General features: G+C 63.4%; 3 protein-coding genes across 5 annotated transcripts; 2 read left to right on the top strand and 1 right to left on the bottom strand.

The window, feature by feature from the left end:
• Positions 1-4: 4 nt before the first annotated feature.
• Positions 5-1,936, bottom strand: LOC115916409 (non-structural maintenance of chromosomes element 3 homolog). Of its 3 annotated transcripts, XM_030970122.1 has the most exons (11): positions 1,849-1,931; positions 1,719-1,774; positions 1,538-1,609; positions 1,372-1,435; positions 1,206-1,285; positions 1,011-1,105; positions 850-929; positions 729-771; positions 598-660; positions 196-310; positions 5-102 (listed from the first exon to the last, which is right to left on the bottom strand). In XM_030970122.1, the coding sequence occupies exons 2-11, from the start codon at positions 1,758-1,760 to the stop codon at positions 37-39; spliced, it is 720 nt and encodes a 239-aa protein (XP_030825982.1). In that variant the 5' UTR covers positions 1,761-1,774; positions 1,849-1,931; the 3' UTR covers positions 5-36. The 3 variants fall into 3 exon arrangements, with proteins under 3 accessions (XP_030825982.1, XP_030825981.1, XP_030825983.1); XM_030970121.1 differs by having other exon boundaries at positions 1,719-1,936; XM_030970123.1 differs by having other exon boundaries at positions 1,550-1,609; positions 1,719-1,936.
• Positions 1,937-2,719: 783 nt separating this feature from the next.
• TRMT112 (tRNA methyltransferase subunit 11-2) lies at positions 2,720-6,243 on the top strand. The gene is made up of 4 exons (XM_030970128.1): positions 2,720-2,850; positions 3,725-3,826; positions 5,288-5,380; positions 5,478-6,243. Exons 1-4 carry the CDS (start codon positions 2,770-2,772, stop codon positions 5,577-5,579), a joined length of 378 nt encoding a protein of 125 aa, XP_030825988.1. The 5' UTR covers positions 2,720-2,769; the 3' UTR covers positions 5,580-6,243.
• Positions 6,244-10,851: 4,608 nt separating this feature from the next.
• Positions 10,852-12,886, top strand: MUS81 (MUS81 structure-specific endonuclease subunit). The gene is made up of 8 exons (XM_030970130.1): positions 10,852-10,993; positions 11,142-11,265; positions 11,561-11,628; positions 11,741-11,809; positions 11,899-11,969; positions 12,075-12,133; positions 12,549-12,662; positions 12,806-12,886. The coding sequence occupies exons 1-7, from the start codon at positions 10,859-10,861 to the stop codon at positions 12,557-12,559; spliced, it is 537 nt and encodes a 178-aa protein (XP_030825990.1). The 5' UTR covers positions 10,852-10,858; the 3' UTR covers positions 12,560-12,662; positions 12,806-12,886.
• Positions 12,887-13,799: the final 913 nt, after the last annotated feature.

The following is a 13,799-nucleotide window of genomic DNA, read 5'->3' as shown; positions in this document are numbered from 1 at the left end:
CAACGGGGGAGATTTTATTTTTTTGGGTGGGGGGAGTCAGGCTGTGCCTTGGTTGGCCTCGCTGTACTGGCTGGCCCAAAATGCGGGCTCCTTGCCCTGCATCTGAGTGGGAGAAAAATAAAGGGGAGGGGGCATCAAATTGAGCCCCCCCAGAACTCAGAGATGCCCCCCCCCACACCCCAAAAACGGCCTCACCTTGGCCACAAAGTTCAGCACGTCCTTCTTGGAGGTTTCCTTTTCCGCCCGTGGTCCCCACTGGAATTTGAACTCCGGGGGCTCCGTCAGGGGGATGGGGGTGGCCTCCAGGTACCTGCAGAGGGTTGGGTTGGGTGAGGACCCCTCCCCAGCAGGTTTTGGGGTGCACAGAGGGGGTGTCCGGCTCTCCCCCTGCCCCGTGAGGGACCCTTTAAGGCACGGGGTGTGAGGGGTGCAGGTTTTGCTCTGCGGTGTGGTATAAACAGCCCGGCCAGGCTGGAGCCGAGGCTGCTCTGGGCACACCGGGATGGACGGACGGACCGGATGGATGGATGGAGGGATGGGGTGAAACCCCCCTCCCCAAAATCATCCCTTCCCCCTCGCCAGGAGCTCCCGACTCACTTCTGCCTCACAAACTCCTCCGTCACCAGCTTCCTGACGTCCCCAAAGACGCTGTGCTGCCTCCTGAGGGTGAGGGCCGGTGAGGGCCGGCACCATCCCTCACCCCGTCCCCGTGCGCCCCCAAACCCTACCCCGGGTACACGCGGAGCAAGTGCAGGAACTCCCACAAAGTGCCTGGAAAAGGGGGGCGCCAGTCAGCAAAGGGCAAAGAAAAACCGGGGTACAGCGAGGGGGGCTCGGGGGAGAACTCACTGTCTTTGACCGAGTTGCCCTTCATGAAGATGAAGCTGAGGATGACCAAGAGGAGCCCCATCTTCTCCTTCTCCTTGCCCCTGTGGGTGACGCCGGGGTGTCACCCGCGTTGGGGGGACACCCTGAGGGGGCTTCGAATCCCCCAGGTCCCCCCCTCTCACCTGCACAGGTGCTGGCCCTCAGCATGGAGCAGTTTATTAACGAGGATATAAATGTGGCGTTTGCTGTCGATCTCCACCAGCTGCAGCCCGAATACCTGAGGGAGCAAACGGGTTAATTAATTAATTAATTAATTAATTAATCAATCCACGAGGTGGCTCCCCCTCAAAACTTTCCCCTCCTTGTGCTTTCCCCACCTCTTGCAGGATCTTGTCAGCTTTTTTGACAATTTCTGAATAGGCATTTTTGTATTCCCAGATTACGTTCTTCAGTATGTCTGTAAAAAAACGGGCAGGGAACGCTGAGGGAGCCCGGAGCACCCAGAAAAGCTTTAGGGGTTTAAAGAGATTCCCCTAAACGTACCTGTCCTCTTGATAGGAATTTTTTTCTGGTCCTTCACAAGCAGGAACTGCACCAGCTCGTTCACCTGTGGGGGAATGAGCAGGGAAGGCACAGAGCGGGCTGATATCAAAGAATGCAGACCCAGGAAAATCCGGGAGTGGGTACGGAGGGAATCACCTCAATCCACCTTCTGGTTCACCTGGTCCTGGGAGTGCCGCTCCACCTGGGTCGGGATGCAATCAACCTCGCCGTCGGTCATCTAAGTGGAAAATCAGGAGAAACGAGGCAATTTGATGATAGAGAAGGGACCAAAATCGAGGAACAGAAAGAATGAGGGGAAACGGGTGTGAGGGGAAGCAGCCGCTCACCTGAGAGCAGCCGAGCCCTTTGCTGCGCTTCCGCTGCGACATTTTTCACAGCAGTTCTGAGAAGAAAACAAACACCGGGCGGGCTAAAATCGCGACGGGAGCACCCCTAAGGCTGCTCACCGCGTCCTACCCTCAGCAAGGCCGCAGAAAGTCCCTCAAGGCCCGGCCAACAACGCGGCCGGGCCACGAACCATCCCCGACCGCGCTCCGACCGCGCTCCGCCCGCGACTGCGCTGGCCCCGCCCACACCCGCCGACCCCTCCCACGCCAGCTCCGCTTCCCATTGGTCCATCCCTCTGTCGCCCCGCCTACCATTCCATTGCCGCGTCGCGATTGGCCCAGAGGCGGAGCTGGCCCCGCCCCCTGGCGCCCGACCGGCGAGTCTCGCGCTCCACCCCCCCCCTCCCCTCAGGTGGCGAAAAAGGCGGGAAAAATCTCGCGTTCCCCCCCCTCCCCTCACGGCGGCGAAATGGCGGCAAAGCGCTGGAAAAAAACCGCAGAACACCCCAAAATCACCCGCAGCGGTGCATTTGGACCCTCACTTCGCCTTAACAGCCGTTATTGAAAGCACCTGTGGTGCCGCCACCGCCTGTAGCGAGCTGCCAGGTGGAGGAAGAGGCGGCAAAATGGCGGCGGAGGCTGAGGGGAGCTTGGTGCCCGTATCCACCCCCAGCCCGGCAATGGGATATTGAGGGCGCCCGAAATAAAGGGGTGGGGTCACCCTGGGGGTCAGGACTGTGAGAAGGGGAGACCGGACAGGTTTTGGGGAAGGGTCACAAATTTTCAAATCCTCTGAGGAGCCTGAAGGCTTTTGGGGGTTTGGGGAGAGGCCCCGGAGATGGTTTGGAAGTCCTGGAGGGAGGGAGGGGGGGAATTAAATTTTTTTATCCTGTCCCTTTAAGTGGACCCCGCCTCTTTATTGAGCCACGCCCCTTTAAGCGACCCCACCCTTGATACCCCGCCCAATTATGGGTAAGCCCCGCCCCGTTACACCGTTACCGCGGTAACCGCGTATTGCCGGAAGTGACGCACCGGAAGCGGAAGCGGCGCCATGAAGCTGCTGACCCACAACCTGCTGAGCTCCCACGTGCCGGGGCTGCGGCCCGGGGGCGGATTCCCCCTGCGGATCGAGGTGCGGGCACGGGGGGACCCCGGGGCACCGGGAACGGGGGGGACACCGCCGTTCCCGCCCCCCGCAGGGCCCCGCCACCTCTGGCCGTTACCGGTTACCGGAGCCGTTACCGGAACTTTAACGGTGCCCCCGTTACCGGGTCCCAGCTCCTCCCCGTTCCCCTGGCACCGCCGGGGTTCCGATCGGTGCGCCCGTATTTACCTCCCATCACTCCCGTTACCTCCCCCGTTACTCCCGGTAACTCCTCCGTTAACCCTATGGACCACCGGTAATTTCTCCCGTTACCGTCAATAAATCGCCCGTTAAACCTCCCGTTAAATCCCCCGTTAACGGCCCCGTTATCCCCCGCTTGTTAAACCCGTTAACCCTCCCCCGTTATCCTCGTTCTCGTCCCGTTATCCCCGTTCCCGTTATCCCCGTTCCCGTTATCCCCGTTCCCGTTATCCCCGTTCCTCTCCCATTAACGCCCCGGTCCCCCCGTCCCGCCGCGGTTCGGCTCGGGCCGGTTCCTCCCCGTTATCCCCCCGTTAATTCCCCGTTAACCCTCTCGTTATCCTCATTAACCGCCGGTAATTTCCCCCCGATAAATCCCCGTTAATCCCGTTCCCTCCCGGTAACCCCCGGTAACCGTTACCCGCGTTAACTCTGCCGGTAGCGCCTCCAGTTAACTCCGCCGTTAAAACCCCCGTTAACCCCCCCTAATTAGCCCCCCGTTATCCCCCGTTCCCTCCAGGTTCCGGTCCGGTTGGAGCCCCCCGTTAATCCCGTTGTTCTCCCGTTAACCCCTCCCCGTTCCGCCTCCCGTTATTTCCCGTTCCCCCCCGGTTCCCCCCGGTTCCGGTGCCCTCCCCGGTGACGCCCCCGGTCCCCGCAGGCCGCCGAGGTTCGGGTCCGCCCGGTGCCGTTCAACGCCGCCTTCGTGTCCCGCTTGGTGCCGCGGCTGCGCTGGGACGCGCTGAGGGAGGCGGCGGAGAGCGTGAGCCCGGAACGGGAATGGGAACAACGGGGGAACCGGGGAGGGGAACCGGGAACGGGACCGGAAACCGGGGACAATGGGGGCACCGGGACTGGGGGCACCGGGGAGGGGACCGGAAACCGGGGAGAGGACGGGAACCGGGGACAACGGGGAAACGGGAACCGGGAACCAGGAACGGGAACAACGGGGGCACCGGGAACTGGGAACGGGAACTGGGAACAACGGGGGCACCGGGGAGGGGACACTGGGAACCGGGACCGGGAACCGGGAACAGCGGGGGCACCGGGGAGGGGACCAGGAACCGGGACTGGGAACCGGGGACAATGGGGGCACCGGGGAGGGGACACTGGGAACCGGGACTGGGAACGGGGGCACCGGGGAGGGGTCCGGGAACAGGACCAGGAACTGGGAACAACGGGGGCACCGGGGAGGGGACAGGGAAGGGACACCGGGAACGAGAACCGGGGAGGGGACACCAGGAACCGGGGGGGGCACCGGGAACCGTGGGGAGACCGGGGGGGAACCGGGAAGTGACACCGGGAACCAGGATAGTGCTCTGAGAACCGAGGGGGGGTCCAGAAACAGGGGCGGGAACCGGGAGGGGGAATTGGGAACCGGAAAGGGGCACCGGGAACTGAGGGGGCTCCGGGAACAGGGGCAGGAATCGGGAACCGGGAACTGTGAGGAGACCGAGGGGGAACCGGGGAGAACCGGGAAGGGACACCGGGAACTGGAATAGTGCTCTGAGAACCGAGGGGGGGTCCAGAAACAGGGGCAGGAACCGGGAACCAGGAAGGGATCGGGAACCGGGAACCGTGAGGAGACCGGGGGGGAACCGGGGTGAACCGGGAAGGGACACCGGGAACCGGGAGAACCGGGGATGGGGCAACGAGAACATGGGGGGGGGGGGGAACCGGGATCCACGGGGGGCTCTGAGAACCGGGGGGAACCGGGGGAGGAACCGGGGGGGTTGGGTTCGGGAGGGGTCTGAGGGGATTTTGGGGGGTCCTGGGGGGGGATTTGGGGAGATTTGAGGGCGATTTTGGGGGGTCTGGAGGGAGTTTGGGGGGTCCGGGGGAGAAATTTGGGGGTCTGGGGGCTCCAGGGGAAGGAGGGGTTTGGGGGGTCGGTCTGGGGGGAATTTGGGGGCTCCTGGGGGGGATTTGAGGGCGATTTTGGGGGTCGGGGGGAAGTTTGGGGGCTCCATGGGAAGGGGGGTCTGGGGGGGTCGGTTTGGGGGAAATTTGGGGGTTTGGGGGGGGATTTTGGGAGGGGCTGACAGTGGCCAATCAGATTTTTTGGGGTTCCCCAACTTTCGGCGGCATTTCCTGCATTTTTGGGACTCCCAAACTTGAAGATTCCATTTTTTTTTTTGGGGGGGTTGAAGGTTACACTCGGGGTGGGGGGGGATCCCCTCTAACCCCACCCCCTCCCCCCTTTTATTTTTTGTGCCCCCCAAAGTTGGGGCGCCCCTCGGAGCTGCCCCCCGAGCCCAGCCCGGGCTACGAGACCGACGAGGAATTCCTGCGGCGCCTCCACCACGTCCTGCTCGAGGTCAGGGGGGGTCCCCAAAACCCCCGAAACCCCCAAAATTTCGGGGGACCCCCCCCCCCCAAATTTGAATTTTTTTTCCCCCCCCCCGATGTCACAGGTGGAGGTGCTCGAGGGGTCCCTGCAGTGCCCGGACTCGGGGCGGCGCTTCCCCATCTCCAGGGGGGTCCCCAATCTGCTCCTGAGCGAGGACGAGGCCTGAGGGGGCGTTCAGAACCCCCCAGAAATGGAGCTGAGCGGAAAAATCCCGAATTTCTACGGTTTTACCCCAAAAAACGGCGCCCGAATTTCCTCCCGCGCTCAAGCGCTGAGGGGCGTGGCTTGAGCAGCCTCATTTGCATGTGGGTGTGGTCACTCTGATACCCCTCCCCTATGCAAATTTTTCTATTTGCATTTTGGGCGGGAATTGTTTTCTTTGCATAATGGGAGGAATTTTCCTTTTTTTTTTTCCTGATTTCTCTTTTTTTCTCCCTAAATTTCACCTTCCCTCCCAAATTTCCCAGTTTTGCCCCAAATCCTTTTAATTTCTCACAATTTCAGTATTATTTTTCCCCAAATCCCGGTTTTTATCTCAAAATCCTCCAGTTTTGCCCTCAGATTCCTCTCCTTATCTGTCCCTTGTTCCCCCAAAATCCAGATTTTACCCAAAATCTCATCTTTTTGCCCTCAATCTTTTATATTTTGCCACCAAATCCTCCTTTGTGCCCCAATCCCCTCCTTTTTACCCCCAAATCTTCCCTTTTTATTCCAAACCTCCCGTTTTTTCCCAAAACCTCATCTTTTTTCCCCATATTTCTCTTCCCCACATTGTGGCTTGTTGCATTTGTAATATTTCCCAGAAATTTAATAAAAATACCTTTTTTTTTGCCCGATTTTGGGCCAGAATCGCCTCTTTTTGGTCTCTTTGAGGATCCTCTCGGGGGAATCCTTTGGCATGGGGGAGCACGGGAGGGAATTTTGGGAGCCTGGGATTGCCCCGGAGCCGCTGTCCGTGAATTCGAGAGGCTCGGCGATGATCCCGGAGGGGTTCCCGGTGTTCCCGGCAGCACCCGGAGCCATTTCCAGGTGTCCCCGCTCACCTGGGCGGACCCAGCAGGCCCTTGGAGGACCCCGGTTCGTCTCTATGATCCCAGAGCGCCTCCGCGCGCTCCGTCTCGTTGGTTTTCCGGCGCGCGCCGCCGGGAAGCGGCGTCAGCACGGGGCGCCGCCGGATGTGACGTCAGTGCGTAGCGGCAGCGGGTTGAGGCGGGAGCGGCGGTTGGAGCGGCCCGAGGGGACGGTGAGGGCGGGGGGGGGAGCGGGGGCACCGGGAGGGGACGGAGGGGACCGGGAGGGGACATTGAGGGGACACTGAGGGGCGGGGAGGGCAGGGAGGGGCGGGGGAGTCTGGGAGGGGCGGGAGGGGGCGGGGTGTCCCTTCAGGGTCCCCTCAGTGTCCCCACAGGCTCCCTCCAGTGTCCCCTCAGAGTCCCTTCAATGTCCCTCAGTGTCCCCACAGTGTCCCCTCAGGCTCCCCCCAATGTCCCCTCAGGGTCCCCACAATGTCCCCTCAATGTTCCCTCAGAGTCCCCCCAATGTCCCCTCAGTGGCCCCACAATGTCCCCTCAGTGTCCCCTCAGTGTCCCCACAGGCTCCCTCCAGTGTCCCCCCAATGTCCCCTCAATGTTCCCTCAATGTCCCTCAGTGCCACCTCAGTCCCTGTCCCCGCTCTGTCCCCTCAGTGTCCCCTCAGGGTCCCCATCCCCTCCCAGGCCCCGCTCTGTCCCTGTCCCCAGAGTGTCCCCAACGCCCCCCTGCTCTGTCCCTGTCGCTTCCCTCGCCCTGTCCCGCTGTCCCCTCGCTCTGTCCCCGTGTCCCCGCACTTTGCTGGTGCTGCTCACCCTGAGCTGTCCCCTGCAGTGTCCCCTTCGTGTCCCCAGGCACCATGTCCTCAACGCCACAGAAGCACCGTGTCCCCCTGGGCTGTCCGTGTGTCCCCTGAGCTGTCCGTGTGTCCCTACCCTGTCCGTGTGTCCCCTGGGCTGTCCGTGTGTCCCCTGAGGTGTCCGTGTGTCCCCACCCTGTCCGTGTGTCCCCTGGCTGTCCATGTGTCCCCAGGCTGTCTGTGTGTCCCCTGAGGTGTCTGTGTGTCCCCTCAATGTCCGTGTGTCCCCAGGCGCCACGTCCTCGACGTCACAGAAGCACCGGTCCCCTGGGCTGTCCGTGTGTCCCCTGAGGTGTCCGTGTGTCCCCTGGGCTGTCCGTGTGTCCCCGCCCTGTCCGTGTGTCCCCTCAGTGTCCGTGTGTCCCCACCCTGTCCGTGTGTCCCCTGGGCTGTCCGTGTGTCCCCTCAATGTCCGTGTGTCCCCTGCGCTGTCCGTGTGTCCCCTGGGGTGTCCGTCTGTCCCCACCCTGTCCGTGTGTCCCCTGAGGTGTCCGTGTGTCCCCTCAATGTCCGTGTGTCCCCAGGCACCATGTCCTCGACGTCACAGAAGCACCGGGACACCCTGAGCTGTCCGTGTGTCCCCTGGGCTGTCCGTGTGCCCCTGGGCTGTCTGTGTGTCCCCTGGGCTGTCCGTGTGTCCCCTCACTGTCCGTGTGTCCCCACCCTGTCCGTGTGTCCCCTGGGCTGTCCGTGTGTCCCCTCAATGTCCGTGTGTCCCCAGGCGCCATGTCCTCGACGTCACAGAAGCACCGGGACTTCGTGGCGGAGCCGATGGGGGACAAACCCGTGGGGAGCCTGGCCGGGATCGGGGACGTGCTGGGCAGGAAACTGGAGGAGAAAGGCTTTGATAAGGTGGGACTGGGACACTGGGGACACCTGGGGACACTGGGGACACCTGGGGACATTGGGAATGCACTGGGCAGGAAACTGGAGGAGAAAGGCTTTGATAAGGTGGGACTGGGACATTGGGGACACCTGGGGACATTGGGGATAGCAGGGGACACCTGGGGACATCTGGGGACATTGGGGACACCTGGGGACATCTGGGACACCTGGGGACATTGGGGACATCTGGGGACATCGGGGACACCTGGGGACATTGGGGACATTGGGAATGCGCTGGGCAGGGAACTGGAGGAGAAAGGCTTTGATAAGGTGGGACTGGGGACATTGGGGACACCTGGGGACATTGGGGACAGCAGGGACATCTGGGACACCTGGGGGCACTTTGGGACATCTGGGGACATGTGAGGACATTGGGGACACATGAGGACATTGAGGACACTTTGGGACATCTGGGGACACGTACGGACATTGGGGACACTTTGGGACATCTGGGAAAGGTTTTGGACAAGCAGCGACACCGAGGAAGGGCTTGGGCAAAGAGGGACGTTCCCAGGGCTTAGGGACACGTGGGGACATCTCCAGGGTGTTTTGGGGACACTGAGGAAGGCCTTGGGGACATTGGGGACAGCCCTGGGGACAAGGGGAGGGGGCGCAGGGGGACACAAGGGCCAGGGGCTGTTGGGGACACAGAATGAGGGGGGTGTGGGGACACTGGGTGTGGTGTCAGTGACCCTGGGTGACGTCCCCACGCCCTGGTGACACCGCTGTCCCCTCGCTGTCCCCTCCCTGTCCCCTTTCTGTCCCTCTTATCCATTCCTGGTGCTGGGGCAGCTCTTGGTGCTGGGTGGGCCCTCCGAGGGGACAGGACTGTTCTCGGGGGTGGTACGTCCCGGGGGCGGGGCAACGCCAAAAGAGCCGGACGCTCGGGCTGGTGGCGTGGTGCTTGGCGTCCCTCTGAGCCCCTTTTTTCTGGAGTCTTTGGTTTTTGCGGCTTTTGCTTTCTGCTTTGGTGTTCCCAAAAACGGCACCTCCAGACCCCCCCGAGCCCCTCCCTGCACCCCAAACCCCCCGCCCGAGCTCCTCAGCGCAGCCCTGCGCCCCCGACTCCCCTCCCTGCGCCCCAAAAGCGCCCAAATTCACAGCGAGTTCCGGCTGCTGCCAGGGAGCCCAAAACCAGCTCTGGGGAACCCCAAAACTCATCCTGGGGACCCCAAAACCATCCTGGGGACCCCAAAACCAGCTCTGGGGACCCCAAAACTCATCCTGGGGACCCCAAAACCATCCTGGGGACCCCAAAACCAGCTCTGGGGACCTCAAAACTCATCCTGGGGACCCCAAAACCATCCTGGGGACACCCCTGAGTTCTTCAGGGACCCCAAAACCACCCCAGGGACCCCAAAATCAGCTCTGGGGACCCCAAAACCACCCCAAAACTCATCCTAGGGACCCCAAAACTCATCCTGGGGACCCCAAAGACCCCAAAACTCATCCTGGGGAACCCCCTGAATTATTCAGGGACCCCAAAACCACCCCAGGGATCCCAAAATCAGCTCTGGGGACCCCAAAACCACCCCAAAACTCATCCTGGGGACCCCAAAACCATCCTGGGGACACCCCTGAGTTCTCCAGGGACCCCAAAACCACCCCAGGGATCCCAAAATCAGCTCTGGGGTTACCAAAACTGACCCAGGGGTCCCCAAATCAGCCCTGGGGACCCCCTGAGTTCTTCAGGGACCCCAAAACCATCCTGAGGACCCCAAAACCACCCCAGGGATCCCCAAACCGGCTCTGAGGACCCCAAAATTGTCCTGATGTCCTCCCCAACCCCCCCCAACACCCATGGGACCCCCAAACCGGTGCTGCCACCCCCAAACTCATCCAGGGGTGGGGGTCCCATGGTGCCACCCCTCCCCCATCACCCCAAAACCAGCTGGGGGGTGGTGAGGGGAGGTCCCCAGCTGCCCCTCCCCCCAGCACAGGGTGGGATTTTGGGGTGCCGCCCTCTTGGGGTGCCGCCCCTCCCCCCACGCCTTTAGTGTTACTTTGGGGTGCCCCCCCCCTCCCCCCACAGGGGGGTCTGTGTTGTTTTGGGGGTGCCCCACCCCCCCCTCCCCCACTCCCCGAGTTTGTTTTTAAAATGATTTTCTAAACAATAAAAGGTTTTGCTGTGCTGCAGCTGGGATGCGTCCTGGGATTTGAGGGGGGCAGAGGGAAGGATTTGGGGTCGCTGGGGGCAGAATTTGGGAGTTGGGGGCAAGATCTGGGGGCAGAATTTGGGGGTTGAGGAAAAGTTCTGGGGGGGCCTGGGGGCAAAATTTGGGGGTTGGGGGCAGGATCTGGGGGGCGTGGGGGAGATTTGGGGGGCCTGGGGGCAGAATTTTGGGGTTGGGGGCAGAATTTTTGGGGTTGGAGGCTGGGTCTGGGCGGCCCATGGAAGATTTGGGGTCTCCCATGACGGCCGAGGTCCTCCAGAGCAGACGAGTTTGGCCTCCGCGCAGCCCAGAGCGGAACCCTCCAGAGCAGACGAGTTTAACTTCCGGCCGACCCCGAGCGGCCTCCTGCAGAGCAGACAAGTTGAATCTCCGAGCTGCTAGAGCGGAGTCCTCCAGAGCAGACGAGTCGCATTTCCCCCGATCAGCGAGCTCGGCCAGAGCGGCCCCCGCGGGGGCGGAACTTCCGGGGAGCGGCGGCGGCGGCGGGAGGATTCGAACATGGCCGCGGCCGCCGCCGCCTCCTCCCGGCGCCGCCGCCGCCCCCGCGGCCACCCCAACCCGCTGTTCGCCCGCTGGCTGCGCGAGTGGCGGGACGAGGCGCAGGGCACCTGGGCCAGGGGCACCTACGAGAGGGTGGGTCTGGGGGGGAGCCGGGTGGGTTTGGGGTGCACAGGTGGGCGATTTTGGGGCGCCCAGGTGGGTTTGGGGTCTCCAGGTGGATTTTGGGGTGTCCAGGTGTGTTTGGGTTCCCCAGGTGTGTCTCAGGTGTGTTTCCCCCCAGGCCCTGCGCTCTCTCTCCCGGTTCCCGCTCCCGCTCCGTTCCGGCCGCGCCGCCGCCATCTTGCAGCACTTTGGCCCCGCCCTCTGTGCCCGCCTCGACCAACGGCTGAGCCAGCACCGCCGGGGTGGGCGGGGCTTAGAGGGGCGGGACATGGAGGGGCGGGGTCTGTAGAGGGGTGGAGCTGTGAAGTGGGCTGGGGGCGTGGCTTGGGTGACCCCGCCCCTTCCACACACATCAGTGTATGTGGGTGGGGCATGGAAAAGGGGGCGTGGCCTCAAAGGGTGGGACAGTGGTGGGCGGGGCTTTGGTGGGAGGTGCTTCTGAAGGGGGTGGGGCAAAGATAGGGCAGGGCTTTGGTGTGGGCGGGGCCTGATGGGGTTGTTTTGCATAATGATTTGCATATCATTTGCATGCTGCAGAACAGGGACTCCCTGCCACGCCCCCTCGGCAGGGGCGGTGCCCAGACCCTCCCCCAGCCCCGCCCACGGTGAGTCCTGTCCTCACCCCTCCCCCACCCAGGTCTCCTCCCACTGCTCCCCATGTGGGGGAGGGGCAGAGGAGGCCACGCCCCCAATCTCTGCCCCTCCCCCTTCCTCCAGCGCCGCCCCCGCCAGTCCCAGCCCCTCCCCCGCTCCCGAGGCCACGCCCTCTTGCTGGTCCTGAGCCAGGTGAGGGGGAGGGGACACACCTGGGGGGAGGTGGGGGAGGGGTCCAGACCCTGCCCCTCCCCCTCCTCACCCTAAGCTCCGCCCCCCAGAGCCCGGAGCCCCTCCCAGAGGCGGAGCTTCTGCAGCAGGCCCAGCCCCTCTGTGACCACGCCCTGACCCTGTGAGTGACAGGAGGGGACCCAGCGCCCCTCCCCCACCCTGGCACCCCTCCCCCCCCCAAAGGGTGGTGGGGGAGGGGCTGACCCCGCTTCCCCCTCCCCCACAGGCGGCTCTGGGTCCCCTCCTGCGTCGGGGGCTCGTGCAGAGGAGCGGCCGCCCCCCCAGGTAGGGCTGGGAACCCCTCGGGAACCCCCCCCCAGACCCCAGACTCGACCCCCTGAGACCCCCTGGGACCCCCCGGGACCCCCAGACTCACTTGGGATCTACCTTGGACCCCCTGGGACCCCCCGGGACCCCCTGGGACCCCCTGGGACCCCGGACCCCCTGGGACCCCCTGGGAATGGCCTTGGGACCCCCCCAGACCCCCACACCTGGACCACCTGGGACACCTGGGTCCTGGGACCCCCCCAGAGCCCCCAGACTCACCTGGGACCCCTCAGACACCCTCTGGGATGGCCCTGGGACCCCCCAAGAACCCCTGGGACTCCCAGGACCCCTCGATATCCCCCAGGACCCCCCTGGATGCACCTGAGACCCCCCCCCCAGGACCCCTCCCCATTTCACCCCTTCCCCCCCCCAGGTACGCGCTGACCCCGCGGGGGCGGAGCCTCGTCGAGGCCCCGCCCCCCGGCCAGGCGTTCCCGCAGCGCCCCCTGGTGGAGCAGGACGAGAACTGCGCCCCCTCCCCCCCGGCGTGAGTTTGGGGGCCTGGGGACACTTTGGGGACACTTTGGGGACACTTTGGGGGGGTTGAAGCACCTGGAGGGGGGTGGGGGACAGGTTACAGCCCTCGGGGTCACCTGGAGGTGACTTTGGGGTGACTTTGGGGTCCCCCAGGTGCGACCCCGAGCAGGAGTTTGAGCTCAGACCCGGCGAGTTCGAGATCGTGCTGTGCGCCGACGTCACCGAGGCCAACGGGTGACTGTCCCCATGTCCCGGTCACCCCCTGTCCCTGTCACCCCCGTGTCCCTGTCACCCCCGTGTGTCTGTCACCTGTCCCTGTCACCTGTCCCTGTCACCCCCGTGTGTCTGTCACCTGTCCCTGTCACCCCCTGTCCCTGTCACCCCCTGTCCCTGTCACCCCCGTGTCTGTCCCTGTCACCTGTCCCTGTCACCTGTCCCTGTCACCCCTGTCCCACCCCTGTCCCTGTCACCCCCCGTGTGTCCCCTGTCCCTTCACCCCTGTGCCCCTGTCCCTGTCACCCCTGTGTCCCTGTCACCTGTCCCTGTCACCCCCGCGTCCCCCCCATGTCCCAAGCCCCAATAACGTGTCCCCTCCATGTCCCCAGCCCCATGACGGGTCCCCAATGTCCTCCTGTGTCACCTCCCCCCCGATTTGTCTCAGTGTCCCCAATGTCCCCCAATGTCTCCTTGTCCCCCTTGATGTGTCCCCAATGTCCCCCATTACATGTCCCCAATGTCCCCAACTTGCCCCGTGTCCCCATGTCCACCTCCCTCATGACACGTTCTTGATGTCCCCAATGTCCCCTCAATGTCTTCAAAGTCCCCATCGTCCCCTCATGTCCCCAGTGTTCCCAATGTCCCCAAGTCGCTCAATGTCCCCAATGTCCCAAACATCCCCCATGTCCCCCATGCCCCTCAGTGTCCCTCATGTCCCTATGACATGTCCCTGCTGTCCCCAATGTCCCCAATATCCCCAATATCTCTGACGTCCTCCATGTCCCCAAATGTCCCCTGATGTCCCCCAATCCCCAATGTCCCCCCAATGTCCCTCAATCCCCTCAATGTCCCCAATGTCTCCCCAATTTCCCCAATGTCCCTTATGACCTGTCCTCAGTTTCCCAACGTCCCCAGGGCCCCTCAAAGTCCC

The sequence above is a fragment of the Camarhynchus parvulus genome, unplaced genomic scaffold, assembly GCF_901933205.1.
Source record: "Camarhynchus parvulus unplaced genomic scaffold, STF_HiC, whole genome shotgun sequence".
In the NCBI taxonomy this organism is placed as follows: Eukaryota; Metazoa; Chordata; class Aves; order Passeriformes; family Thraupidae; genus Camarhynchus; species Camarhynchus parvulus.
The sequence above is the reverse complement of the archived record's forward strand: the minus strand, read 5'-3'. Positions and strand labels throughout refer to the sequence as shown.